Raw genomic sequence first — 26,777 nt, 5'->3', positions numbered from 1 at the left:
CGATGCTCCAGATGTCTCTAAGACTATTTTTTGGCTTTTTATTCAAAAATTCAGAAATCATTTTGTACCACTGAGCAGCCTGATGTCCTACTAGACAAAACTGATTTTAACGCAGCAAAGATTATTAGGATGACAAGTCCAGGCCTGTAAATAGCAATCAGGTTTTTAAAAAATCTATATGGATGGCATCTGGTTGATCAGACGTTCTAAATTTCCTCTTTCCTATCTTATATGGTGTTCCTTTCGCGTTCCATATTAATTTATTTCCTTGCTATGTGCCAGGAAAAGTGGTATATTAAATCCAATACACCATAAACCATATTTCTAAGGACACAGAGCTGCACATAAGCTATCCTGCAATAATAATTTACCACCTTACACTTGCTCGGATTACTGTCTAAAAGCAGAAACTCTCATGTGCTGCACAGAGAAAATAGATCATGAAGTCCAGAATGTGTTCTGTTCTGACTTGGAATTATCATCCAATTTACTGACATTCAGCATACATCTGACAATATCAATTCAGCTCCTGCTTCTCAGCTTATTCTGCGAAATAACATGAGGTGCAATTGAAGCTTAAGAGAACTGAAACGAGTACTATAATACAGGCCCAGTTAAGCATGAAGAGCTAGGTAATTGCAGTTCATTCATTACGAAGGATGGCTTGCTTCAGTGAAAGATACACTCCTATTGCTGGAAGGAAACAGCTTCTCCCTTTTTTTCTTGACATTGCTTAGGTACTGACTTTCTGGAAGAGAGATTTTCTCATTAGTTATCATTTATCATGAAGCAGTAGGTTTGCTACTTTGCAGCCTGACCCTCTCCCCCCAGTACTCTGTTATTTGTAAAAAAAAAAAAAAAAAAAAAAGTGTCACACAAAGGAGCTGCTCCAGCCATATGGCAGCTCTTTGCAGGAGATATGAAAGACAATCCCATAAAACTGTGAAATATGTCATAATGCTAAGTTATTATAGCTCACTACATGCATGCTGAACAATGCAAAGGCTTTTGGCGTGCATGCTAAACAACAGGTCACTAATTCGGAGCAGGGAAAAAAACAATGCTTAATGTAACCTGCTACTTCCTCAAAGTGTAATTCTCAACAATGTCGTCGTTTTGGTCAAGGGTTCAATAATGTTTTCTTTAAGGAAGTAAAAGATTTACATTTTAAAATAAACTTCACCCAAATATATCAAAAACACAAGTGAAATAAAAATAAATATTAAAAGAATAGTTTATTTGTTATCAATATTTGTCCCAAAATTTTCCTCACTAATTTCCGCAGACAGGATTTTTCAGCAGCAAAACAGGTGAGTATCCAGTCCTTTTATTCCTCCATTGGGATCTGTTGAATACCTTTCTTCCCCTTCTGACCCAGAACAGCTTCTTCCACGATACCTACTCCCTAGCTTAAAAAAAACAAAAACCTAAAGGAAGCAAAACCCTATATCCCTATTTGATGACATAAAAAATAAACATTGTGATCACTTGTTACCCAAATAAATCAAAGGATAATTGGAATTTCCCTAAAAACTAATCCCACCTATTTTTTTTTTTAAATTAAACCAAAGTTTAATTAAAAATCAATATTTCTTTACAATATCCAATAAATATCCAATTTCCAATATCCAAAAAAAATCCAATATCTAATATCCAATATATATCCAATTTATCTTTTTTTATCTTTATTAATTTTCAAAACTTATACAAAGTGCAAACAAATATACATTCAGATAAAATATATAACAGCAATTATATTCAAACAAATACTAAACAAAGTACCTTACTCCCCCCCTCCTCCCTCCCTCCCTGGATGTGTGTGGAAATCAACTAGGAATTAAAGGTTAATTGATTAATCAGTCTTTTGTTTAACAAATGACTCTAATGGCCCCATATGTCTTTAAACCTTTTATTATGTCCCAATTGTTCTGCATTCATTCTTTCATACTTGTAATACAAACGTGGAGGGGCATAATAAAAAAAAAATCTAAGTCCCCTTTTGGCCTAAGGCCATAAACGTTAAAAGTAGAAGCAGGGAAAATGTCCATTATAAAAAAAAAAAACATCCAAAAGGAGGTTTTTTTGATAATGGCCTGCCTCTACATTCAGCTGTTTAAACGCCCAGACCACCACTACATCTAAACTTATACCATCTAATCAATCTAAAAAAATCCTAAGTCTCAAACGTTCAAAACAAGGGCTTTTAGGCGAAGGAGGAGCCAGTCCTTCACCTAAAAGCTGGATTCTGTAACCGGTGTCTGTCAAAAAGAACACCGGTTACAGAATCCCCCCACCCCAGCAACGATCGGGTCAGAAGGGAGCCCAACCACTCCTGGCCTGGCGACTCCCTGGTGTCCGACAGCGATCGTGCCAGGAGGGAGCCCAAGCCCTCCTGGCCTGGCGACACCCCGGCTGATCCGATTAAGCCAGGAGGGAGCCCAAGCCCTCCTGGCCCGGCGACTGCCTGGGATTCCTCCTGCCCATATCTTAGTGGAGATGGGGGGTAGGGGGGGGTCGCCTGGGCAGGAGGGTTGGGCTCCCTCCTGCCCGGATCATGTCGGGGGGGATGGGTGGATCACTGCAGGAGAGATGCCTCATCTCTTCTGCAGCTTTAGCAATCCCAAGTGCCACATTTGGCAGCACTTGGTGGTATCGCTATTGCGGCAGGGGAGATGAGGCATCTCTCCTGCCGTGATGGTTGCGGGGAGGGGGGGGGTAGGTTGCCGGGCCACTGAGCTGATCGCGCCAGCCACGATCAGCTCAGTGGGCCCTTTTTCGGCACTTATACCTGTTTTGACTTGGTCTAAGTCAAAACGTATAAGTGCTAACTAGGCAACCTGTCAAAAGGTTTGGTTATACCTGCTGTATGACTAAGTGTAGGTCGGCCCACCTCCCGCCCTTTCCCCTCCTCTAAAAATGCCTCTTTTCGCTCTATGCGTTTAGAGGCAGGGGAAAGGCCTAAACTGGTTTTAGATAAGTCTAAAACCAGCTTTGGTTATGGATACTTAGACGATCAGGCTTTTTGATCGTCCATGTACCTATTTAGGCTATTTTTTAGACTTTTTTTTTTTATTATTATGAGCCCCAGAGTGTTTCCCACCAACTAGAAAAATTTAATCTGTCCCAATTCTTCCAGTTTCTGGTTATCAATTGCATGGCCACCCCCGTCATAATCAGAAGAAGTCTACTTTTGTGTGTGTCGATTGGACTCTTAGATTTCAGTAATGTCCTAAATAGGAACAGGTCATAGGACAATAGTATATAGACACCGAGTACCATATTCATTTTTCCCCATATTGATTTTCAAAAATTGAATATCAAGGGGTAATAAAATAACAAGTGATCCAGTGTCCCTACATCAAGATGACAGTGCCAGCATCTATTAGACTTTGAACTATCCAACTTTTGTAAACGAACTGGGGTCCACAAAATTCTATATAACAAATATAACCAAGTTTATCTCATAGATGCTGACGCTGTACATCTCATTCTCCAAGTCCAAATCCGTGGCCACTGTGTAGCAGAAATATGCTGCTTTGTTTCAATATGCCAAATGTTTTTTAGGCTTGTTTTAGGTTTTTTAGTCAAATATTCAGATATTAATTTGTACCACTTGGCGGCCTGATGCTTAGGTGGCTTCTGAGACTGGGCGTCCTATACCGTATCCGGACGTTGGAGCCTGAAGCATGCACAGGGAGTCAGTTGAACATCTATTAAGAATATAGTGGTTTGGGAGTAAGTCTGAATGCTAGCTTTTCCTAAGGAGTCAGGTGAAGAAGTGGGTTTTTATTGCTTTTCTAAAGTTCAAAAGTCCATTAAGGGATTTGATGTTAAGAGGTAGATGATTCCAGAACTTTGGTAAGAAGTGAAAGTATGACCTTCGTCTGGCACTTTTCTAGTTGGAGGCTCCGACCAGGGGGTATTTGAAAACATGTTTCCTCCTGAGAGTGGAGGGGTCTGTTTGGAACATAAGGTGGGAGTTTGACTTATATGTAGCTGGGTGCCCTGTTGTGTAAGGACTTGAACGCAAGTACTAAGCCTTTGAAGATGCAGCATTTAGCTATGGGTAGCCAGAGGGATGACGCTAGTGCTTTGGTTACTGAATCGCGGGTGCAAAGGTTCATCAGTAGTCTGATTGCTGCATTTTGTACACGTTGGAGACACTTAATATTTTTTGCAGTCAGTCAGTTGAATAATGCGTTGTAGTAGTCCATGCGGGAGAGGACAAAGGCATTGAGAAGTTGTAAAAAGTCTGGTTCAGAGAAATAGTTTCTTATTTTCTGTAGCTGTTGTAGATAGTAGAACGAAGATGAGACCACTTGCGAGATATGGTTGGTAAGTGATAAGTTAGAGTCAAGAAGTACCCCTAGGCTGCAGACTTTGGTAGTTATGTTAGATAATTCCCAGAGAGAGGAGCAGTTGTAGATGCAATGTTCTTTGTGGATCCAAAGGAATTCTGTTTTTGAGGGGTTTAGTTGGAGCTTGTTTGCGGATACCAGATTTTGATTTCTGAGAGACAGTTTTGTAGTTTTGCAATCTGGAAGTCATGGTTCTCTCCTAGTGAATGTTGTTGGCAAAGGAGTGAATCTTGATTTGGTGCTTGTGGGCTATATCCAGGACAGGTATAATGTAGAGATTAAACATCAAAGGGAATAGTAGTGCTCCTTTGTGGTACCCCGTACTTGATTGGTTTTGGTTTTGATAGGATAGTATTGAGTAGCACGCATTGGGATCTGTTGCTTAGGAAGGATGTGAACCAGAGTAGTGCCATATTTCGGACGCCGAGCTCAGTGAATCGGGTGAGGAGGAGGTCATGGTCAACGGTGCTGAATGCTGCACTGAGGTCTAGTAGCACCAGTAGAACATCGTTTCCTTTGTCCATAAGTTTCCAGCAATTGTCAATGATATCAAGGAGGACAGTTTCAGTGCTATGAAATTTCCAGAAACCTGATGGCTGTTTTGTTGTCAATAAATGAGTGTAGTTGGTTGAGTACTGTTTTTTTCCAGGATCTTTGAAATGAAAGGTAGGTTGGAGACAGGCCTAAAGTTGCTGGGTGTGTCTGGGTCAAGTATGGGTTTCTTCAAGAGTAGTCAAATGATTGCTGATTTCCAGCTTGTAGGTACAGAGCCTGTATGTAGTGAGGCATTGATAATCCCGCCCAAAACACACCTCTAACATGCCCCCTTAAGATTTAGACGCACTAGAGACCAGAAAGACATCTAGAAAGTCAGTTTAGAAAATGCCTAATTGGTCGTTTTGACTAGTAAGACGTCCAAGTGCCTGTTTATGCCATCTTTGGACGTCATTTATGAAAATGAGCCCCATTGGTCTGCTAGTGAGACTGACATGATGGAAACTACTGCTTGCCCTGGTATCGGTAACATGGAATGTTGCTACTATATGGATTGGCCAACTTTGGAAACAGGATACTGGGCTTGGCTGTTCTATGTTCTTATTTATTTAATAGTGATCAGTTGGAAATTCGGTATATACATGCATATGTGACAGTATTGTTTTATGCATGTATGTGGTGCCTATATATAAGCACCTTCTTCACAGAATTTATCCTGATTGATTTTTGTGGCTATTACAGTATTTTATACCTTTATAATCTATTCACAGCACCTCCTTCTTCTTCAAATAACATGTGCTCCTATTCATAATGGTCCTTAGAAAATGAGACCATTATGGGGGGGGGGGGGGTTACATTTCTGTTTAACTAAAAATGAAAGTCTTAGGAAACTGGTGAATGATAGATCATTTCATCAGCAAACAAGCTTGTGGCAGACAATATTTTCTGAGCTGATAAATGCAGTGGCCTTCCCCATCAAGCCATAGTGGGGAAGTGTCCCTGTCAGCTACCTTATTATTAAGCCCCCTTGCAAGTTTATTTACATTTAAGGCCAATCAGCTTTTTATTCTGGAAACAGTTACTGCTACAATGATGAGAACAGGTCGTCCTTTGTATCATAGGAGCTATTATCCATCACCGCTATGTAGCTCAGAGAAAAACAGCCTGTTTCAGAAGCAGACCCATGAAATTGCTCCTGCATCATTCAACTCTATGACAAGCAACAGAGGCAGGAAACACTGGACGTAACTGGGCTGCATTCACGCTCACAGTATAAATGAACAGGTGAAACACCGTCACAGTCGTTGCAACAAGCGGGAGGAAATCTAATAGCAAATTGCAGAACATACAGACTAAGAAAGAAGTCCAGCAAAGCAAAAGGGAAAGATAGACATATCAGTGAGAAGAATAAGACCCACCACCATCTTCCCCTTCCCTTCATGTTCCACCTTTGCCAATATTCTGGGTTTGATTCGCACCATGGCTTCTTACTTCCCTAAGCAAGTCACTTAAACCCTCTATTGCCCCAGGTACAAAAACGTAGATCACGAGCCAGGGACAGAGAAAGTACCTTTATATTTATTTTACTTACTTATTTTAAAAATGTCTTCACCACTTAAAGCCTAAGTGGCTAACATACACAGTCATGTACACACACGTAATCAGTAAGAACATGTCTACTTAATCCTCCCAACTCTTCTAACTGTTGCTAAAACTAGCACATAGCTAATAAAACTTAGATACAACAGAATATCAAAATCTAAAACATCACTACCAAGAAAAAAGCTTTCACAAACAAACATGTTTCTAGTTGCTTCCAAAAGGACATCTTATCTTTACATAGGGCTCCTTTTACTAAGGTGCACTAGCATTTTTAGCGCACGCACAAAATTACCGTGAGCTAAACCGCGCGATACACTTCTAGAATAACGCCACCTCAATGCTGGCATTAAGGTTTAGTGCATGCTATTCCGTGCGTTAAGGCCCTAACGCACCTTAGTAAAAGGAGCCCATAGTCTCAAATATCCTGGTAAACAGGGCCGGATTTTCCTATAGGCTAACTAGGCTTCAGCCTAGGGTCTCAAGATCAAGAGGGGCCTACATTCAAATTGTTAGCAAAATTAAAATTACACTATTCTAAAAACAGTGAACACTAAAACACTGAACCGGAAATAAGGAGAAATTCTACGCTTCGGGATCGGAACCGGCTCCGGCCGCAACGGGGCGCTGACTTGGCTTCTCCCTTTCTTTTTCTTGCCCTGGGAGGAGGATCGGGGAGGGAAAGACGTCAGTCCGGAAACAGCTGGGCAAAACCCAGCCCCGCGGGGAGAGAGGCAAAACGTGGATCCGTCAGGACAGGGCAGCCCGGACTGGCATTGGGGGTGGGGGGTTTCAGTGGAAGGGGGATGGGAGGCAGGCAGGCTGACATCGAAGGGGGGTGGGGGGGTTTAATGGAAGGCAGGCAGGCAGGATGGCATGGGGGGGTGTTGAATGGAAGGGGGATGGGAGGCAGGTGGGCATCGGAGGGGGGGTGAGCTGAGGAAGGATGCACTGGGGGCACTATGGACATAGGAAGGGGCAATGTTGTGTGTTATGTTTGATTAGTTATTGTTACAAGTACTATATATGGTGCTGAGAATAAATGTCCAAATAAGTGTTCTCGACTTTTTTTTATTTATTATCTGTGTCACATTTTTTATAAAGGTTAGTACCAATAACAACATGTTTCATTTAACATATTGATATATATCACAGTAATGATGTATTTTATTATCTCTCATGTAATTTACAAACTTAAAAATGAGCGGTGAAAGGGCCTCATAAGTGGAATAGCCTAGGACCTCTTTTCATCTAAATCCTGCCCTGCTGGTAAAGCATTCCATTTCAGAGGACCAGCCACAAAAATGATTGCTTTTTGCGTATTTTTGTGGTGAGTTTCACCAAGCACCTCTATTGATAACCTCATGTCAAACTCCGACCTTAGCATTCGAGCAGGTATGCATTGTTTCAATGGCTGCCTTAAATACCATGGTGTTATCCCATAGATATAATTTGTAAACTGCTTTGGTAGTACTACAGAAAGGCGGAATATCAAATGCATGACACTAGGCTTTCATTTATCCAGCCTTTATTTGAACACTATCAAATCAACATACAGACCTAGCAACACCAGTTTTTAAACACCAGTTATAGTGTTTTGTTTTGTTTTTTTAAAAACCCCAAACATATTCCGCATTACTATCCAGAAAGGCAGTGGAACAGAATATACATGGAAAGCACTTACCACTTGTAGCTATTTGAATAACAGCGATACTCAACCACTCTATATGGTAATGTGGTTGGTTAGAACTACTTAGCTGCAAGGATAGTGGCTGAATATCACCACTATATTCGTGGAGGCAGATTTTAGACAGAGCATGGCGAGAGGAATTCACATACCCAGGTTAAGATGTGTGGAATTCTCCTGCTATTTTACATGAGACACTGCCAGACATGAAGCCAGTCCTAACATAAAAGCAAGGCTGCATTCCAGCCTATCCACATCCAAAAGGAACAGTAATTTTTGAAAGCTGTATGTGGAGGAAGAGAGGGAGGGAAGGTATGAATATTATCCTCCTCCCCATCACACACACATAGATATGGGGGCAGCTTTCTAAAACCATCACTCCTGCTAAAAAAGCCCCAATACCACCATTGGCATCTAGCTTCTCTCTTCATTAGAGGTCTTTCCAAACAACTCTATCTGTGGCAGACAGACAGACTTCATCACCCGTGGAAACACCCTCCAACAGCACCTGACCCCTTCCTCCAATCAGACTCTCTCCTGACAGCACATATTTGTCAATCAAAGCACTTCACAGCAATCAAATCCCTCCAAGGTAGCACCCCCCTGGAAAGGAAGCTTTTTCCATGTGGGCAAAAGACTGCCACTTGGCTGCCTTCCCCAGGATAACTCCCTCCCTTTGGGGCCCAAAGCCAACTAACAACCCTTCTCCAGAAGGTCTCCGGGTCTCCTCTACTCTAATCCCCTGACCTACTCCCAGGGTTTACCAGGGTTCCCTAGTATCTAATAGGGTGTGAAAAGTGCCCATTGATTTCCACCTCATGTCTTAGCTCAATCCAATATGGCCACCAAGACTTCTGTACTACTAATAGAGGTCAGGTGTCCATATGTGAGCAAATATATGAAAGCCTAACCCCTAGCAATATGCTAGATGGCTCAGCAGCCATAGTGGATTAGGCAGAGACTTGAGGTAGAAATTAGTGGGCATGAAAATTAGTGGGCAGATCCCAGGTAAATCCAGAGAGTGGAGTGGAGTGGGGTGGGGGATGAGGTCTGCTGGAAGAGGTTTGTTTTCAGGGCCTTGGACCACAGAGAGGTTACCCTAGGGAGGCAGCCATATGTTGATCTCTTGCTCCCATGTGGGAGCCCTCTCCCACCACTGGGGAGCTGCTTGGGATGTCTCGTATTTGAGTGCCACAAGAGGGCATGATTTGGGGATCTGAATGCAATGGAGGTAATTTGGAGAGGAGTGTCTAATGGGGAGAAGGTAGCATTAGGGTTGGGGCTTGATCAGGAAGGCAGCAAGTATTGTGAAGACCCCATATATTGTTGGTTACATATGCCCTACAGCAGGCCCTAAGACTCACTTCGAGGCATGTATAAACACCAACATCTGGGATTCCCAAAACACAAGTGGATTCCATATGCGAGTCTCCCTTGCTGACTGGCACACTACTGTCTCCCCTCCCCCAATGACCATTGGTACACTGCTATACCCCTTCCCAAATCAGTGCACTGCTGTCCCGCCTCTTCCACACTCCCTCCCCCTAGATGACCAGCGTTACTGTCATACACCAAGACACTCCCCTATCCCCATCCGGCATTTCACTTACCCAAGCTTAAAAAGCTACCAGCGATTCTCCATGTTGAACTGGTACAGGGCCTTGAGCATCTGTGCATGCTCAAGGCCTGCCAGCTCTCACCGGCTCTAAGAGTCTCAAAGAAGGCAGGAGCTGGCAGGCTTCATATATGCACAGATGCTCACGACCCCGCACCAGCCCAACACGGAGGATCACTGGTTGATTGTTTAGTGCATGTAAGTGAAATGTTGGTTGGGGGTGGGGAGGTGCCCTGGTGTATGACAGTAGTGCTGGTCATCTAGGAAGAGGGGATGTGGAAGGGGGACATAAGTGCGCCAATGGTCACCAAGGAGGGAAGGGACACTAATGCCAAGGTCATCAGGGGAGGGTGGGATTGGGCACTAGTGCTGGTCATCAGATGTGGTGAAAGAGGACAGAGGGAGGACAGTAGCATGCCAGTAATCCTATATAATAAAACGCTAGCCGCGCATGCGCACTCAGACCTGCGTGATCTGTAATCCCTGATCCATGATCTGTAGGTCCGTGGCCAGAGTGCGTATGCAGCGGCTAGACAAAGCGGGAGAAACAGACTCGAGCGCTGTGGCCGACTCAGGATGGGAGGATGCGCCGCAGCAAAGTGCTGCACAGGTACTGGAGGGGGAGAGACATATCGCTTCTGCACATACCGGTACAAACCTTCCTCCAGCGTTGGCAGCCACAGCACGTTAAACAGGCTGCTTCGCGACTTTCTCCTGCAGTTGAGTCCCTCTGCTGCGTCACTAATGATGTCATCAATGACGCGACAGAGAGACTCAATAGCAGAAGAAAGCCGCGAACCAGCCTGTTTAGCGTGCTGCGGCTGCCAACGCTGGAGGGAGGTTTGTTATTAAAGTCATCTCGCCGGGAGGGTCGCAGAGTCAGCGGGGGTTGGGCTGGGAGGGGAGAGAAGCATCTGCCTCAGGTGCTTCAGGCAGCAGCAGGGCTTACAATTCGCTGCTGTTGCGGCTTCAGGCCTTTCTCTCTGGCCGGTCCTGCCTACTTCCTGTTTTCATGAACACAGGACCCGCCAGAGAGGAATACCTGAAGCCAGCAACAGCAATGAATTGTGAATGCTGCTGTTGCCCGATGAAGTAGTTGAAGGAGGAAAGTAAGCAGAGGGGGAGAGAATGGCTTGGAGAGAAGAACAGATGGCAGGGCATGGAGGGAAGGAGGAAGGTATGCCAGACCAAGGGAAAAGGAAAGAGGAGATGGAGAGAGGCCATATGGGACAGAGAGAGAGGGGGCGGACACTGGATGGAAAGAGAAGAGAGGGCAGTGAATGGAAGGGGCAACATAGAGGGTGAACAGTATTCTAGCACCCATTAATGTAACGGGCTTAATGACTAGTAATAATAATAATAACTTTATTTTTCTATACCGCCATAGTCAAACTGACTTCTAGGTGGTTCACATAGAAAGAAGGCTGGACAATCAGCAAATTACAAAATGCAAGAAGTATGAAGTTACATCATGAATTGGAGAAGCATGGGGAAAGAATACATGGGAGAAGAAAGATGTTACATAATACAATGGGGTTATAAGGGGGAGAAAAAAAAAGGGGGAATGGGGGAAGACACTAGTACCAGCCATGGGGGTGTGGTTTAGGACAGAAGGGCCGGTCATCTTGGGGGTGGATGGGGGGATAGCAGCACACCGATGGTCATGGGTGGGACACTAGCACACAGTGGCATAGTAAGGGGGGCAGACCACTCTGGGCACCATCTTAGTAGGGTGCCAGTACTTCTCCTTCTCTCTGACTGCTGTTCCCCCATCTTGCCGTCCACCCCACCCCAGTGTCTTTAGCTCTTCACCGGTGCAAGCAACAGATCCAACCTGCTGTTCATGCTGGCATTGGCTCTCCCTCTGAAGTCACATCCTAAAACAGGGAATGGTGAAATATCTGGAATTCTGTGGATTACAAGACCAGAGGCAACATGGATTCACTAAAGGTAGGTCTTGTCAGATAAATCTGATCAATTTCTTTGACTGGGTGACCAGAGAATTGGATAGAGGGAGTGGGCTAGATGTGATATATTTAGATTTTAGCAAAGCCTTTGACAGTGTTCCACACAGGCAGGAGAGAGGAGATATGTTAGAGATGTTTAAATACTTACGTGATGTAAATGTGCATAAGTCGAGTCTCTTTCATTTGAAAGGAAGCTCTGGAATGCAAGGGCTTAGGATGAAATTAAGAGGGGATAAGCTCTGGAGTAATCTAAGGAAATACTTTATTTACAGAAAGGGTGGCAGATGCGTGGAACAGTCTCCCGGAAGAGGTGGTGGAGACAGAGACTCTGAATTCAAGAAAGCCTGGGATAGGCACGTAGAATCTCTTAGAGAGAGGAAGAGATAATGGTTACTGCAGATGGGCAGACTGGATGGGCCATTTGGACTTTATCTGCCATCATGTTTCTATGGGACCTGGAAGTGATATTAGAGGGAGAGCCGCGGGTAGCAGGTTTATTTATTTTAAAATTTTGTATACCGTTTAAACCTAAATGGTTTACATATCTTTACATGCATAATTCAGTAAAACAAATAAGATCAAACTCCGGCTTTCATCTACAAATCATTGATTCCCTATACCCCAACCAGATTACTGATGTCTATTGATCAACATTTATTAGTTATTCCTTCACTTAAAATTATTAATGCAAGGCGGCATTTTATTTTTTCTGTTACAGCTCTGCAAACATGGAACTCCCTCCCTATTTACTTAAGAGAAGAAAACAACTTAGATAAATTTAAGAGCAAACTGAAAAGCTTTCTTTTCAAGGATGCTTTTGATACCTAAAAAAAAAAAAAAAAAGCTTGATTTAGAGTTTCATTTCATCTTCATAACCTTTTTAAGGTTCATTGTTTATTCCCTCCCTATTATTTTTTACCATAATTGTCTTCTTTTCTACTAGCGATATGTATTTCTTACCCATCCTCTCCTCTCGTTTTAACATATTTGTACTGTTAGTTCTTATCATGTTACATATGTTTAGTCTGTTTAGTCTATTTGTTTTGCTGCCCTTTTAATTGTATATAATTTTAATGATTTGTTCATCGCTTAGAAATTTGAGTAAGCGATCAATCAAATTTACAATAAACTTGAACAAATATAAACAAATAATCTTCAGAAGATAGACTATAAAAGAATGAAAGCCACACCAGGCTTATAGAAGGACTCATACAAAAATTGTTCAGCAAAAAACAATCATGAGGGTTCAGTATCTAGAAAAAAATGCATTTACAAATAACTGCGTTTTAAGTAATTTTCTAAAACTGCCCTTTTCACAGCATTTTTGTAACTGACTGACAAGTGAGTTCCACAGTTTAACCCCCGCACAGCAGAAAGTCATATTTTGGGGTAACGTTTGGTCACCCTTCTTTGAACCTTTTCTTGTGCGGCTATATCTTTTTGGAGATAAGGCAACCAAAATTGAATGCCATGCTCATGTGTGGTTGCACCATGGACAATACAAAGGCATTATAACATTTTAGTCTTGTTTAGCATCCCTTTTCTAATAATTCTTAGCATTTTGAGGGAAAGTCTATAAACGGCACCTAAGTTTATTGAGAAACACTGTTTGAAAAGGCAATCAACTTTAAATTTAAAGTGCATACTTGCACCTAATCAAAAGGCGCCAGAATCACGCCTCCGGCGGTGCCTAATCGGAAGTGGGGTTAGGCACTATAAAGCGCCTGATTCACAGCAAAGGCAGGCATCAAAAATGTAGGCCTTCAAAACCCTGGTCTACATTTCCGGCATATATCTTTCTCCAAAGTGTGATTCTCTAAAGGGTGCTGTCACATGACTGACACGCAATCGGCAGCTGCTGATATGGGCGCTGTTTAGAGAATCCAGGTCTTTATTTGCTTTTTTGGCCACTGCCACACATTGGGTGAAAAGTTTCAGCATATTGTCTACAATGACACCTAGATCTTTTTCTTGGGCGCCAACCCCCAAGGTGGACCCTAGCATCTTATCTAATACTTTTAACTCCATTCCATTACTAGAATCACTTTTGGTATATCAGAAGTTAAGAGGTGATAGGCTCAGGAGTAATCTAAGGAAATTCTTTTTTACAATAGTCTCCTCGTAGAGGTGGTAGAAACAAAAGAAAGTGTCTGAATTCAAGAAAGTGTGAGACATGCTGTAGATGGGCAGACTGGATGGGTCATTTGGCCTTTATCTGCCATAATGTTTCTATGAGATCATGAGAGAAGAACTGTTACACACATAAGAAGGACATCAGAACCCAATGAATTCCAGAAATGGAGGAAAAGATCTGTGAAACCTATAGTGAAAGTGAGTCAAAATTCTCCAGGAAACTAAACTAAACTAAACTAAATCTTGGACTTATATATCAAGTCATCCCTAAGAAACAAGGCTCGACTCCATTAAGAGTATAGGTAGTCATTGACTTACCAGTGGCGTACCTAGAGGGGGGACGGGGGACGGGGGGGGAGCTCCGCCCCGGGTGCAAGCCCCAAGGGGGTGCACAGGAGAGAGCTGAATGGGGACGACAGGGGACCCGCGGGGTTAAATATAACTCGAGCCGCGAGGCTCGTCTTCTGCTCCTACCTGCCCTGCCGCGCACCCATAGCTGACCGGAAGTCTTCCCCGATGTCAGCGCTGATGTCGGAGGGCAGGCTTTGCTTAAGCCCTCCCTCCGACATCAGCGCTGACATCGGGAAAGACTTCCGGTCGGCTATTTGTGCGCGGCAGGGCAGGTAGGAGCAGAAGTCGAGCCTCGCAGCTCGAGTTGTATTTGGCTGAGAAAGTTGCTAAGATGAAGGCTAGGAGGCAAACGTGGAACACAAAAGGGGGGAGGGAGTGCTTTTTTGGACACAAGGCATGAACTTGGGAGAGAGGAAGGGAGGGAAAGAGATGGTTGTGTACACAGGAATGGAAGAAAGGAAAATTTTTGGTCATAGGGAGGGAGTGAGGTACAGACAGTGGCATACCAAGGTGGGGGTGGGGGGGAGGTCCACCCCAGGTTTACGCCCCAAGGGGTGCACAGCTGGCCACCCTCCAGTGTTCTCCCTAGGCCGGTAAACTGCGGCTCTTTAGCCACTTGAGTGCCATCGGGAACAGGCCGGAGCTGAGTTCTCCCTGCTTTTCCTTATAGGGCCGACCAACTCTCGCCACCCGCGTCAATTCTGACTTCGGAGAGGACATTCTGGGCCAGCCAATCGCTGCCTGGCTGGCCCAGAACATCCTCTCTGACGTTAGAATTGACGTCGGGCGGTGAGAGTTGGTCGGACCCGCGGGGAAGAGAAGCAGGGCGAACTCGGCGCCGGCCTGTTCCCGATGGTGGCAGTGGCAGCCTATTCCCTAGCGGCGGTGGCAGCATTTTCCCAATGGTGGTGGCATGGGGGAGGGGAGGGCAGGGAGAAAGAAAGAAAGGGAGGGACAGGGAGCCAGAAAGAAAGAAAGGGGGCAGGGTGAAATAAAGAAAAATGGGGCACAGAGAGAGAGAGAGAGAGAAAGACAGACAGAACGAAAGAGGGCATGGAGAGAGAAAGAAAGAAGGGGGCAGGGTGAAACAAAGAAAGAAATGGGGCATGGAGAGAGAGAGAAAGAAAGAAGGGGGCAGGGTGAAACAAAGAAAAAGTTTGGGGAGGGAATGAGGTCTGGAGGAGAGGAAGTATACAGGAGGCTGAAAGAAGGGAAGAAATATAGGATGCACAGTCAGAAGAATAAAGTGCAACCAGAGACTGATGAAATTACCAAAGGTAGGAAAAATTATTTTATTTTCAATTTAGTGATCAAAATGTGTCCGTTTTGAGAATTTATATATGCTGTCTATATTTTGCACTATGGCCCCCTTTTACTAAACCGCAATAGCGTTTTTTAGCGCAGGGAGCCTATGAGCATCGAGAGCAGTGTGGGGCATTCAGCGCAGCTCCCTGCGCTAAAAACCGCTATCGCGGTTTAGTAAAAAGGGAGGGGGAATATTTGTCTACTTTTGTATAGTTGTTACTGAGGTGACATTGCATAAAGTCATCTGCCTTGACCTCTTTGAAAACCCGCGGAATATAAATGATAATTAAGATTTTCTCTGCGTACAGCGTGCTTTGTGTTTTTAAAATTTTATTGTTGGTAGATCATTTTGACTTGGCCACAAAGGTAAGAGGGAGGGAGGGAGGGGAGCTGCTGAAAGACATCTAGTAATCCTTGCAGGTTTGACTGTGCAGGGAATTATTTTTGTAAAATCATGTTTTGTTATGTGACTGGCATTATTTAGACTTTAATTTCTATGAATGAATAGAATGAAAATGATATAAAATTACTTGCTTGTTTTTATGTGCGTGCGCTGAAGGAAAGTGGAGAGAGAGTGGGCTGAGGACGCTGAAAGGAAATGGGGAAGAGAGAATGGGGAGAAGACGCTGATTTATAAATTGACAATTGTACAGAATATTGTTTCTTTTTATACTTTAATATAAACAATTCAAGGCTTGTGTGGATGGAATCAGGTGGTTTGCGGGGATGGGGACCGAGCTTACGGGAATTAGTCCAATAAAATGGTATTTTTTTATTTCTCATTATTTGTTTTATTTTTATTTGTTAATTTGTAAAGTGGTGATTGTTTTTTCAAATTTACATCTACTGTCTTTATATTTTGCACTGTACTAGAGGACATGTGTTACTGTTTTTGTGGTGTTGCATTGTATCCAGGGTTTGATTTCTTGGCGGTTTAGTTTAACTTTTGTCTACATATTTCTATTTTTAGTTGTGATTATTCCATATTGGGCGAGGGTGTATTTCTGTTCTGTGTGTATGAAAAGAACATAGTTTTCAGTTGGCATTGACTACAGGATCAATTGACTGTGTAGGATCTGGCTTGTTTAGTTTTACAATGTATGTGTTGGTGTTCTAGTGCTCACTGCAGTGTTTAAGATGCTGCCTTTTCCTAGGTACACTCTTGTTGTGCGATATGTGGATTGTTACTAAAAATTATATTTTTATAAAGATGGGGGGGTGTCAAAAAATGATGGGCCCCGGGTGCCACTGCGACTTACGACCGCAATCGGTTCCGACTAATAGGTAGTAAGTTGATTCAGTCGTAAGTCAGCCAATGTTAATACAGTACTGTACTAACTATTTTTTACCCCTCCCCGCGTACCTTTTCCCTGGTGGTCCAGCAGTTTATCCTGCATGAGCCCCTCCTGCCGATGTCAGAAACCAGCAGCGCACTCACACTGGCATGCACAGAAGCGAGCTTTTAGAACGCCCGCCCTGCCCTGCACTGCTGACTGAAACACTGCCGTAAGTTCTCACGGGACTTGTGGTTCTCGCTCCTGTGTGTGCCGGCCTGGGTGCACTGTTGGCTTCTGACATCGGCAGGAGGGGCTCAGGCAGGATACACAGCTGGACCACCAGGGAAAAGGTACGCGGGGAGGGGTAAAAAATACTGTACAGTACTATAATTAGTATGGGCTGGGAAAAACGTATCGTAAAGTTGAATGGTCGCATGTCGCATAGGTCATAAGTCGACGACTACCTGTAATTGCAGTTAATAGAGAGAACTGACCTCATGGAAACTTATCTTCTAGAAAACGCTGAAACAGCATAGTTTTCAGGATTTTTCAAAAAAACTTGAAAGGATAGACAGAATCTTATTTGAGAAGGTAGGTCGTTCCAAATTGCTGTTAATAAATAGGGGAAGGAATGAACAATTTTACTGATAGATCTGGCACCTTTTACAGTGGGAAAATAAAGTTTAAATACATGGATAGTTCTGCAATTCGAGGATCTTGAAAAATTTAAAGCTAGAGGGATCAATGAATCAAAGATGCCATTTAAGGAAATGTAGTGGAGGGGAAGAAAGGGACCCCAACTCCTGATTTTAACCCTTTATTTGGCATTGTTGCTCAGAAGCAACATGTGTCTTCTATGGCTCTTATGGGAAATCTGCATCTCCAAATGCCTGTTACTTGGCACTGTTGCTGTCTTTCAATATCAAGTTACCTAAAGCAGCCATTTCACCATCTGCTAAGTAAAGGGTTAAATTGATTGGGCTTAAAGTTCAGATTCTGCTTTACTTACTGAATGCCCTTTGTCACTTTAGACAAATCACATCACTCTCCATTGCCTTAGGTACAAAGTTATAGCCGGATTTACTAACCTGCAATAATACATCAATGCTCACTATTTAACTTAAGCGCCATTATTGTCAACGGGGCCTATTTAGTAATAACTCATATTAATTGAAGAGTACATGTTAATGCATTAACATGAATTAGTAAATTGAAAGCAGTGGGGACAGGGAAATATCTACTGTACTATATCTACACATAATTCACCTTGAGCCAGCAATGAAGATGTGAACTGAATTCAAATAATTATCCACATTTACATTACAAAAATGAAGGGAGATAAAAGATGTTAACAGTCCTGCTCAGGAAGGAAAGAATTAAAAATAATGTACAGATTTCTGGGGTTTTTTTTGCTGCTTTGTTTGCTGCATTGTGAACTCGTGTATTGAAATTATTTTTGAAATATAATAAAATCCTTTTAAAAAAACAAATTATAAGCAATTATATCTTTCTGTTTGTTCTTCTAATGACCTATAGCTACAGAAAACAAGACTTTTGCGCAGGAAGGGAAAATGGATGACTTCAATGAAATGTATTTGCCCCAATAACTCCAGAATCTGACAATTAATAGATGTCCCCTTTTGATGAAAAAAAATAAATGGTCACATCATGTATATCACACCAATGTAAATACAATTTCCTTTCCCTCTTTCCAGATTGACCCACAGTGCCTCTTCCTTACCTTGCAGATCTTGCAATTGTGTGGCTTTAATATGATATTTAACATATGATGCCACTCCCCCTCCTTTTCTTCTTACCCTGTCATTCCTGAACAGATTATAGCCTGGTATAACTATATTTCAGTCATGGTTCTCCATGAACCATGTCTCTGTGATTGCCACTTCCTTCACAGCCTCTTCCTTCACAGCCTCTAGATCCAGAACCTTGTTTCCTATACTTCGAGCATTAATATATACTGCTTTCCAGACACTACCCCCTTTTCCCATTTGTGTAGAGGTATTTAGTGATTCACTTACTTGAGTGCTCATACTCTCTAGAGAGTTTTGATATTCCTAGTTTAAAGCCCTCTTTAGTAGGTTAGCCAGTCTGCTGCTGAAGACACTTCTTCCCATCTTTGATAGATGCACATCATTCCTACTCAGCAGCCCTTGGAAAATCAGACCATGATTGAGAAGTCAAAACGCTCTCGATGATACCATCCACGCATTCATCTCCAGGATGCGAGCTTCTCTGCCTTGGCCTTTACCCTTGACAGGGAGGATTAATGAGAATACTACCTGCGCACCTGACTGCTTCACCTTCTCTCTCAGAGCCACAAAGTCAATTTTGATACATTCGGAGGGGTACCTAGCTGTATCATTAGTGTCAACATGGATGAGCAGCATCAGATAATAGTCATTGGGCTTGATAAGTCTCAGCCACTCTCTGCCAACCTCATTCACATGAGCGTTTTTTTGGAGAATGATTCGATTATTTAAATTCGCTAGCAGAACGGCTGCGTTAGCAGACCGTCGCTTTTTAATGCAGTTTTTTGAGAATCCTGGCCTATGTTTTGCCTTCTGAAAAGCTTGGCTGAATTGTCAAAACATATGCTTGCCCATAACAATGTGTAATAGTGTAGCATATGCAATATGTAGTACTGTTGAACACACTGCTGTATTTAAATAAATACTATCTGGCCTAAAGTCCAAAAAGGTTAAATGACCCAGTAAGGAATATGGAAACAAAATTTATTTATTTAATTTTCTATACTGTTCTCCCAGGGAAGCTCAGAACAGTTTACATGAATTTATTCAGGTACTCAATCATTTTCAAAGCCTTCTGGTCTCGCTCTCTCCAAGATTGAGAGCGAGATCAGAAGACTTTGAGCATGTGCAAATACTCAAAGCCAGTCCAGCCCAGCCCAGCCCAGAAGAAGGAGGATCTTCGACGCACCGCCCAGCCGCGCCAGAAGAGGGAGGATCTTCGGGCACCGGCACTGGTGCCAAGTCGGGTAAAGGGTGTCATTGACTGCTCGGGAGGGGGGAAAGTAGGATCGCGGTGGAGGGGGGGCAACGCGAGCGGGGGGGGATGCCGGTTCGCAGGGGGGGGAAGCTGGATCGCGGGAGGGGTTTGGAACAGCGTCGGATTCCTCAAGGGGAGGGGAGAATGGAGCAGCGCTGGTAGCCTCGTGGAGGGGGGGGGAGGAGGTGGAACCAATCAAAGCAGTTTCCCTTACTTCCTATGGGGAAACTTGCTTTGATATACGAGCAATTTAGTTTACGAGCATGCTTCTGGAACGAATTATGCTCGTAAACCAAGGTTCCACTGTATTCAAAATATTAACAACTAAAGCCCCATCATTCCTAGAAAGGTATATTATTCCATATATTCTTACTAGAAGTTTGAGATCAGAAGACAAAAACTTTCTAGTAATTCCATCGCTTAGTATAATAAATATAAGACAAGATACGATCTTTGCTGTTACTGCACCCAGAATATGGAACTCTTTACCAGCACTTATTAAAGAAGAAAAATTTAAAGGACTGTTAAAATGCTGGTTGTATAAGGATGCCTTTGAGACATAATCGCCGGATTCTTTTTTGGCCCCATTCACTGCAGAAACTTTGGCTTCCTTTGTGTCAGGCCTCGAGAAATTTATTTTTTTTTTTTTTAATCTTTATTCATTTTTAGAGAAACTAAAACAGTGCTTATAGGAATACATACAAAAACAGTTATAAAAATAGCACTGATATTTTACAGAATTTTTCCACCTAGAATTTTTTTTTTTAATCTTTTTAATTTCCTTTTTACTTTTTTATTACACTTTTAAAATTCTTACCCTCCCATTGTACTTATCTTTCTTGTTTACTTTACTACGCTTATTGTAGTTTTCTGAACTTCCCCTATGTATAAGTCTGTAATGTTTGTGTGTTTGTTGTAGTTAATAACGGAGACCCCATTTTTAATTGTACATCGCTTTGAATTTATGATATTGCCATATATCAAAATTTTAATAAAACTTGAAACTTACAAGCAATGGGGGAATTAAGTGACTTGCCCAGGATCACAAGGAGCAGCGTGGGTTTGAACCCACAACCCCAGGCTGCTGAGGCTGTAGCTTTAACCAGTACAACACACTATCCTCTTTAATGCTAAACAGCTTGTTTACTAGTAATAAGTAAAGGAACAATTCTAATGTCATCCTCATTAAACATGTTACATAAATTTCATCAGGGCATACACAATTGTCTTTTCTTTAAAAAAAAAAAAAAAAAATCAATTTCTATAATTCAAAACAACACAATCGGCCATTAGGATACTTACTGCACATGGTAACCCATAAATAGCCATTCTATTATATTTGTTTGCTTTTTGCTCGCTTTAACCCTCGTCTTTGTTGTCTTTGTGGAAAACGTGCATTGAGCACAATCTCTGGCAACAATTCTGGTGTTTGTGGATTGCCACTCGGTGCGGAACCAATTGATTCCTGCATGATTCTATCAGTTCCCTTAGTTCTGCAAGCAGTCACGCCAGTCAGTGCTCCAAGTGTGTCAAGCACCCCCGATAACCTTTGTATGGTCTCACCTACAGCCTGATTTGTACACACTAGTTTGGTATTCAATGTTACATTCCTCTTTGCTAATTTGTTGATACTCTTTGCAAGTGTATACATGGCCTTAGTCATGTTACTGATGTCTTTACGCATTCCAGCCAAGGATCCACGTACAGCTCTTAAGTTACTGTTAATCAATGAGTAGCTATCATTAGTTATAGCTACCTGATGTTGCTGGGCCTGAGAGAGAGGACTTTCTATAAAGGACAGCAACTGTGTTGGGCTCGTTTGGACATATGCATGACATCTTTCCTCCTTTGGTGTTCCTTCAGCAGCAGTTATTTCCTTATTGATATGCTCCAAATTAAGACTGAAGACTGAGTTGGTGTCACTATCATAGACTTGCTCAAATTCTGTTGTCTTCATGATGGTGCCATCTTTAAATAGAAAAAAAAAATACTGATATTAGATTTGGTGATGTAAATTCAGTCCTAGCTTTAACCAATACAACCTGAGCCTAGTGAAACAGAAAGATAGGAGATGAAAGGAAAAAAAAAAAAGACCATTTGATCTACTCAGCATCCCTGTATGTGCTGGCCTACTATGCTGTAAAAAGTCTTAATCTGATCTTCTCTCTTTCTCAAGTCCTTTTGAATTCTGATGGAGGTGAAAGGATTCAAAACTGGCAAAGGTCTGTACCTGCCCCCTGATTCTGTACAGGTTGCCTCAATTTGGACACGAATTGCAGATGTGTGTATAAACTAATTAATTAATGAGTCATTAATCAATTGGTGTCAATTGGCATTCATTCAGAGTTTTCTGCAGATATGCTCTGCACTATAATCTACAACATTCATACCTAAATTTCATAAACCTTGTACATGTGCTCAATTCTCAGTGTGTAATTATGAACAGCACCTCGACACCTTTATAAACAGCGCAGATACAATTTTCATGCAGGATATATTCTTCAGAAACCTCAGTGGTGACTAGTTTCACATGAGCCACTCTGCCCGTGATTCACCTAACTCTTGGTCCAAGTCAGTGGTGTAATAAGGTGGGAGGGGGGAGCATGGAGGCATCTTTGTGGGAGCATTGGCACCTCTACACCTCTCACACCATGCTCATGGCCTCCCTCCCCCTCTTTAAATCTTCCGCAAAAGCAGTTACTCCGGCCTGCTGCTCATGCTGGCCTGGTTCTCTGAAATCACTTCCTGGTCATAGGGCCAGGAAGTGACATCAGAGGGAAAGCCAACTCCAGCATGAGCAGCAGTCTGAGAAAAGCTACTTGCACTGGCGAAGATTTAAAAAGGTATGGAGAAAGGGAGGGCACAAATTTGGCATTGGGTGGTGGAGCAGAGGGGGTCAGAGAGGAGGGTGCCAGGGGTGTCTCCTCCCCAGGCACCTCCTCCCCTCACTACTGGCCCAAGTAGCCCAAACTGAACTGGCCCAAGTCTTTAAAAAGAGACACACTTTCTCAAACTAAGTACCTTTTTGGACATGGATTATTGTGAAGGATTTTTTTCCCCCAAAAATGTGTGTTTTATGAGAATTTAACTAAACAATATTTGAAGCCTAAGAAGAGTTAGCTGAACAATAGGCAGAGTGGTTTGTGTGAAACTAGTCACCACTGAGGCTTCTGAAGAATATATCCTGCATGTAGACCAGTGGTCTCGGCGCTGACCTGTTCCCCAATTGCGGCAGTGGTGGCCTGTTCCCCAATGATGGTGGCTTAGGGGAGGGCAGGGAGAAATAAAGAAAGAAAATGGGGGGACAGGGAGACAGAAAGAAAGGGCGGACATGGAGAAAGAAAAAAAAGAAAGAAAGGGGAACGGAGAGAGAGAGAGAGAGAGAGAGAGAGAGAGAGAGACATATAGAAAGAAAGGGGGCATGGAGAGAGAGAGAAAGAAAGAAGGGACAGGGTGAAAGAAATAAAAAGTTGGGGGGATGGAAGGAGACAGATGCCAGACCAGGGGAAAGGAAGGAAGGAAGGAGAGAGGGAGAGAAAGGAAAGAAAGTGATGTCAGACCATGGAAATAGGGACGGAAAAAGAGAGAGATAGAAGGGAAGATAAGACATGGAAACGTAGATTTTGAAAAGAAAGCAGATAAATTGAATATTAAGTTAATGCCAAAGATGGATGCAAGGCAGAAAGTGAAGACGGAGAAAAAAACAGTCAAAGGACAAGAAGGCCCTGGAAACAGTTAAAAGCACAGAAAAATAAAGTCAGCAGCCAACAAAGGTAGGGAAAATGATTTTATTTTCAATATAGTGATTGAAATATGTCAGTTCTGAGAAAGGAAAGATATTAAACTTTAAATGTAAGGGCTGCAGAAAAAATAGTTAATGACAATTTTGCATAAGGTAAAACTCTTTATAGATTATAAATCTTTCCTTTAACTGTTCTTTAATAAGACATTAACTATTTTTTCTGCGGCCCTCCAAGTACCTACAAATCCAAAATGTGGCCCCACTAAGGGTTTGAGTTTGAGACCACTGATGTAGACTGTAGCTGCGCTGTTTGTAAAGGTGTAGCAGTGCTGTTCTTAATTATACATTGAGCAAATGTACAAGGTTTGGAAGTAATATATCTAAAATCAAAAATTTAGTTCTTAACACTACATCTAGATGGTCACCACTTTATTTGTCTTGGTGGGGTAGGATAGCTTCCATCAAAATGACTCTAGCACCTCAAATAAATTACATTCTCTCTATGCTTCCTCTTCTATGCCGTAAATCATTCTTCTATTGGCTAAATAGGAAGCTATCCGAATTCATATGGAACAAGAAAAAACCTCGAATTGTTCTAGCCAAGCTGAAAGCCTCTAAAATTAACGGTGGTCTTAACATCCCGGATTTCTACCATTATTATATAGCTTCATTAACTAAATATGGAGCTTATTGGATTAATGATTCCTTTTATCAAGACCCTCCTACTTGGTTTGAAACGGAATGTTTTCTATGCAAACCTTTACACATCTCCTGCTTACTAACGATATCAATACCCAGACATTTGAGAAAGTATTCTCTGTTAAGTTCAACGCAGCATGCTCTCCATTATTTAGATAATATAGCTGAGATCTCAATTAGTGTTAGCCCACTCATGTCTCTTTGGAATAATCCCAAAATCCAAAACCAAGGCAAATCCCTTTCATGGAAACGGTGGCAGCGGGCAGGTATATGGTTTGCTCATCAACTGTCTACTCTCACTACGTCAATTCCTTTTGATATACTTTGTTCCACATATATGTTGCCCTCTTCTGCTTATTCACAGTGGATCACACTCATTGAAGTGCTGTCTTCTGTGCACATACGATATGACTTCATGTCTTCCAAAAATACTATCTGCCATTGGTCTTTATGGTCTCTAGCAAAAGGAAAAGCTATATCTTTTTTTTATAATATTCTGAGAGATCATTTCTTCACTGTTTCATACCATTCTATGAAACACTGGGATAATATACTCATCACTCCGCTTTCTGACATTGACTGGGAACTCTTTTGGTCTTCAACAAACCGCCCACTTTTATCTGCTAGAGTTTCACAATCAATGTTCTTTATTATGTGGAACGCAATATGGACCCCATTTCGCATGTGGAAAGCCAAATTAAAACAAGACTCTGTTTGCTGGAATTGTTTGAAAGAGGAGGGAACTCTTGATCACATGTTTTTACATTGTACTTTGGTCCGCTCTTTTTGGACCCAAATTTGGAACACCATACAATCTATCACTAACTGCTCAGAAGAGATTTCTATGGACATTATAATCCTTCGATCTCAACATCCCTGCTTTGTGCAATCAAATTGTCCTCCTAGACTCACTGATACCATGTTGATAATTGCCCTCATGCACATTCTGAAAAATTGGAAATCATCTTCGCTATTAGATTATACGTTTTGGTGGAACTCTTTATGTATGTATCATAGATTTGAATCATATGCATATGAGAATAAAATTACACACCGAATCTCTAAGAATTTGAAAAGCAAAAAATCACCCTGGTCATTCTTAGATTCATATGTACGCTCTGACTTGTAGACACTCCTGTCCCCCTTTCCTTTTCTTCACTTTTCCTCTTTCTTTCCTTAACTTTTATTCTGTTCTATCTCATCTTTTTCTCATACAGTCTTCACAAATAACTCCATTACTCTGAGCTTTTCTTAATACTATGATCCTTTATAGTTTATTCTATATTTATAAACCATATATATATACAAAATGTTATATTATTTTTTATGTATTTGAATTGCTCTCTGTATTTTTCAAAATACAAATTTATTGAACTAAAAAAAAAAAAAGGGGAGTAATTACTCCTGCCAGTATGAAAAATTCTTTGACCTTATCAATTTAATGCCTAAATTTCATAGGACTCAGTTCAAAAGGGGGCATAGCCATGGGAGGGGCATGAGCAGGTCAGTGACATTCTCAGAAATTAGGTTCAATGTTATAGAATACTTGGATTTGCATATCCAACTGCCATCAGCTGGGCATGAAGATTTATACCACATTTTAATAGGCTTTATATGATATCCTCACCTCCATATTTAGGGGTGGGAAGCACTTTTTACAGAATATTAGCTTAGCATAAATCTTAATGGTGCCTAATTTGGGGTATCATTTATTGAATATGGTCCCTGGTGTCCACCATCCCTCCCAATGAAAATGTTTTCTCGCATTCCTTTTAGTTTTCTCCATTTAGTATTATATCCTTTGCCTTAAACAGTATTTGCTTTATATTTTCTCAACCTTTTTTCTTCTAGAAAGTACCTCTTTCATTCCTTAAATCCTTCTGAATTGGCCCACTTTATGTCAAATAGAATTTTGGAGAACTTCCTTTAAAATTGACTCTTGCTTGTCGATGACCCCTTGTAGGATGTGGTCTTCACAAGATAGTACTCAAGATGGCTTCTTAATAAGAACTGTAATTAAACAACTTTCCCTTTCTCTGCTCATGATACCTTCCCTTTATGCATCCGGGTAGACTTCAAGCATTCCCAACTCCTCTGCCACACTGACTAGCTCTCAGGTCATTAGACAAGATGACTCAAATCTCTTTCTTGTTTGGTGATGACTAGTTCTTTACCCGACACCCCTCTCCACCTCCCAAAAAATAAATAAATAATTGATTCTTGGACTTCCAAATGCTCGCTTTAACATTTCTTGAGATTATAACACAGCTACCATACTTTGACAACGTTTCCATTACCTTTTATATTATCTAATTATTACATAATGTTTACTGCATTACAGATTTGTATATTAGCAAGCAAGCATGCTTCTCCTTCTAAAACTTTCCAAGTCTTACTTAGGGGTCCTTTTATCAAGCTGTGGTAGGGGGTTTAACGCGCGTAATACTGCGCGCTAAACCGCCTGCCGCGCTAGCCACTAACGCCTGCATTGAGCAGGCGTTAGTTTTTTAGCCGGCCATGGGGGT

At 42.0% G+C, this 26,777-nt stretch overlaps 1 protein-coding gene across 6 annotated transcripts in view; it reads right to left on the bottom strand.

Moving 5' to 3' along the window:
* Positions 1-627: 627 nt before the first annotated feature.
* Positions 628-26,777, bottom strand: part of LOC117358018 (sterile alpha motif domain-containing protein 12-like) — a 91,344-nt gene continuing 65,194 nt past the window's right edge. For 2 of the 6 annotated variants that reach the window (XM_033939412.1, XM_033939415.1), the window contains one exon: positions 20,423-21,779. In XM_033939412.1, the coding sequence (XP_033795303.1) occupies positions 21,145-21,779 (635 nt within the window). In that variant the 3' untranslated portion in view covers positions 20,423-21,144. Of the gene's footprint in view, positions 749-20,422; positions 21,780-26,777 lie in introns of those variants that run through there. The other 4 variants (XR_004538930.1, XM_033939417.1, XM_033939413.1 and 1 more) reach the window with 3 other exon arrangements.

This window comes from Geotrypetes seraphini, chromosome 3, assembly GCF_902459505.1.
Source record: "Geotrypetes seraphini chromosome 3, aGeoSer1.1, whole genome shotgun sequence".
Taxonomy (NCBI): Eukaryota; Metazoa; Chordata; class Amphibia; order Gymnophiona; family Dermophiidae; genus Geotrypetes; species Geotrypetes seraphini.
The sequence above is the reverse complement of the archived record's forward strand: the minus strand, read 5'-3'. Positions and strand labels throughout refer to the sequence as shown.